General features: G+C 38.4%; 1 protein-coding gene across 1 annotated transcript; it reads left to right on the top strand.

Moving 5' to 3' along the window:
* Window positions 1-1,110: 1,110 nt before the first annotated feature.
* On the top strand, window positions 1,111-1,842 carry LOC113311769 (vacuolar iron transporter 1-like). The gene has a single exon (XM_026560569.1). It carries the CDS (start codon window positions 1,111-1,113, stop codon window positions 1,840-1,842), a length of 732 nt encoding a protein of 243 aa, XP_026416354.1.

The following is a 1,842-nucleotide window of genomic DNA, read 5'->3' as shown; positions in this document are numbered from 1 at the left end:
GTTGTTATTGTTGTTGCAGCGGAAAACGGGTTGTTTAGATCCTGCCAGGCTCTGATGCCATGACAAAGATCGTCATGACATGTATGTTCTGAATATTAGGGTTGTATTGAACATGATCGTAAGAGTTACAATACATCTGTTCTTATATACAAGAAACAGAGATAAACAACGGAACAAGATATACATCACAGGGAAAGAAATAAATAAAGATACACAAAGATATACATGCCATGTAGAGAAAGATATACATCCCAAGAGATCAGGATAATATCTTTTAACAGAAGCCAGGGGAGCCATTGATATTGTCTTCCTTGCATTAGCAATAACATAAGCACAAGTATTGTCATCTAATCAAGTTAGGAAAAACTTAAATGGTATCCAACAATTAGGAGTAGTGCAAAATAAAAGAGGATAGCGGCGCCGGCGGCTGACTGACAGGGTGGACTTATGGACCGGGGCCTCGTATAAATTTACCCCGTTTGGAAACGAAATCTATATATGGAGTTTTTCTTCTTTGTTATGTTTTGGTAGTAAACATTGAATATGACCTTCCTTAATTAATTTCTTTAGGTTCCAATCAGCGCTGTAAGCCACACTGAGATAATCCCCTTCCATATGAAAATTGGGAATCTGTTTTTCGTTTAGCCCACTGAATTAGCCACTGGATTGTTAAATTTTGAATTAAGTTGTTCATTAACTCTAAATTTTGAAGTTGATTTGTTTGACAATGAAGAGGATGATTCATAACTCTGGAATGTGTCCAGTGATGGCCTCAATTTATCATTTTGACCAAAAACATGTTTCCTGCCAAAATAAAAAATATATTCTTCGTGACCAGAACTTGCCGAGTGGCTTAATATCTGCTTTGTGTCACCCACAATTTGCACAATTTTGGGTCACGTAGAGTCTTCAGTCATCTTATTATGGGTTTCCTTATAACTATGCTTCCACATTGAGTTCTCTATTAAGTTCTTTTTTAAGTGTTGGTTTCTCTATTTAGCTTCTCAAGGTTCTTGCTTTATTTAGCTGTAATTGCTTTAGTTAGAATTTCTAATGACTATTTAAACTCTGCTGTCCATGATTTTCATTGAACTAGATATATTTTCATCAATGGAGAAAACAAACCACGAGCAACTATTGAATCAGCAGCACACAGAGAAACACTTCGCATCAAAAGACGTAGTTAAAGATGTAATTATGGGTGTTTCAGATGGTCTTACTGTTCCGTTTGCACTTGCTGCTGGTCTTTCAGCCAGTACTAAAGTTTCTCCTTCCATTGTTCTCGTTGCTGGTCTTGCGGAAGTTGCTGCGGGTTCTATTTCTATGGGTCTTGGTGGGTTTCTTGCAGCAAAAAGTGAAGAAGATCATTACATGAGGGAGATGAAAAGAGAGCAAGAAGAGATCATTAATTGCCCTGATATGGAAGCTGCTGAGATTGCAGAAATTTTAGCAGAATACGGGTTAGAGCCTCATGAATATGCACCAGTGGTGAATGCTCTTCACAGAAAACCTAAAGCATGGTTGGAATTTATGATGAAGTTCGAACTTGGATTAGAGAAGCCTCGGCCAGGAAGAGCTTTAGAAAGCGCATTCACTATCGCAGCTGCTTACATTATTGGTGGACTGGTACCTCTCCTGCCTTACATGTTTATTCCAGGGGCAACGGAGGCTATGATAACTTCAATCTTGGTTACGTTGATGGCATTGTTTTTCTTTGGCTACGTTAAAGGTCTTTTCACTGGAGATCGACCTTTGAAAAGTGCTTTTGAGACTACACTTACCGGGGCTATTGCCTGTGCTGCATCTTATGGAATCGGTAGACTTGTACAACTAATTAAATAG

This window comes from Papaver somniferum, chromosome 9, assembly GCF_003573695.1.
Source record: "Papaver somniferum cultivar HN1 chromosome 9, ASM357369v1, whole genome shotgun sequence".
Lineage (NCBI taxonomy): Eukaryota > Viridiplantae > Streptophyta > Magnoliopsida > Ranunculales > Papaveraceae > Papaver > Papaver somniferum.
This window is presented reverse-complemented; position numbering and strand designations above follow the sequence as displayed.

Bases quoted from the DNA above. Each gene is read 5' to 3' on its own strand.
- LOC113311769 (XM_026560569.1), top strand. From the start codon at position 1,111: ATGGAGAAAACAAACCACGAGCAACTATTGAATCAGCAGCACACAGAG.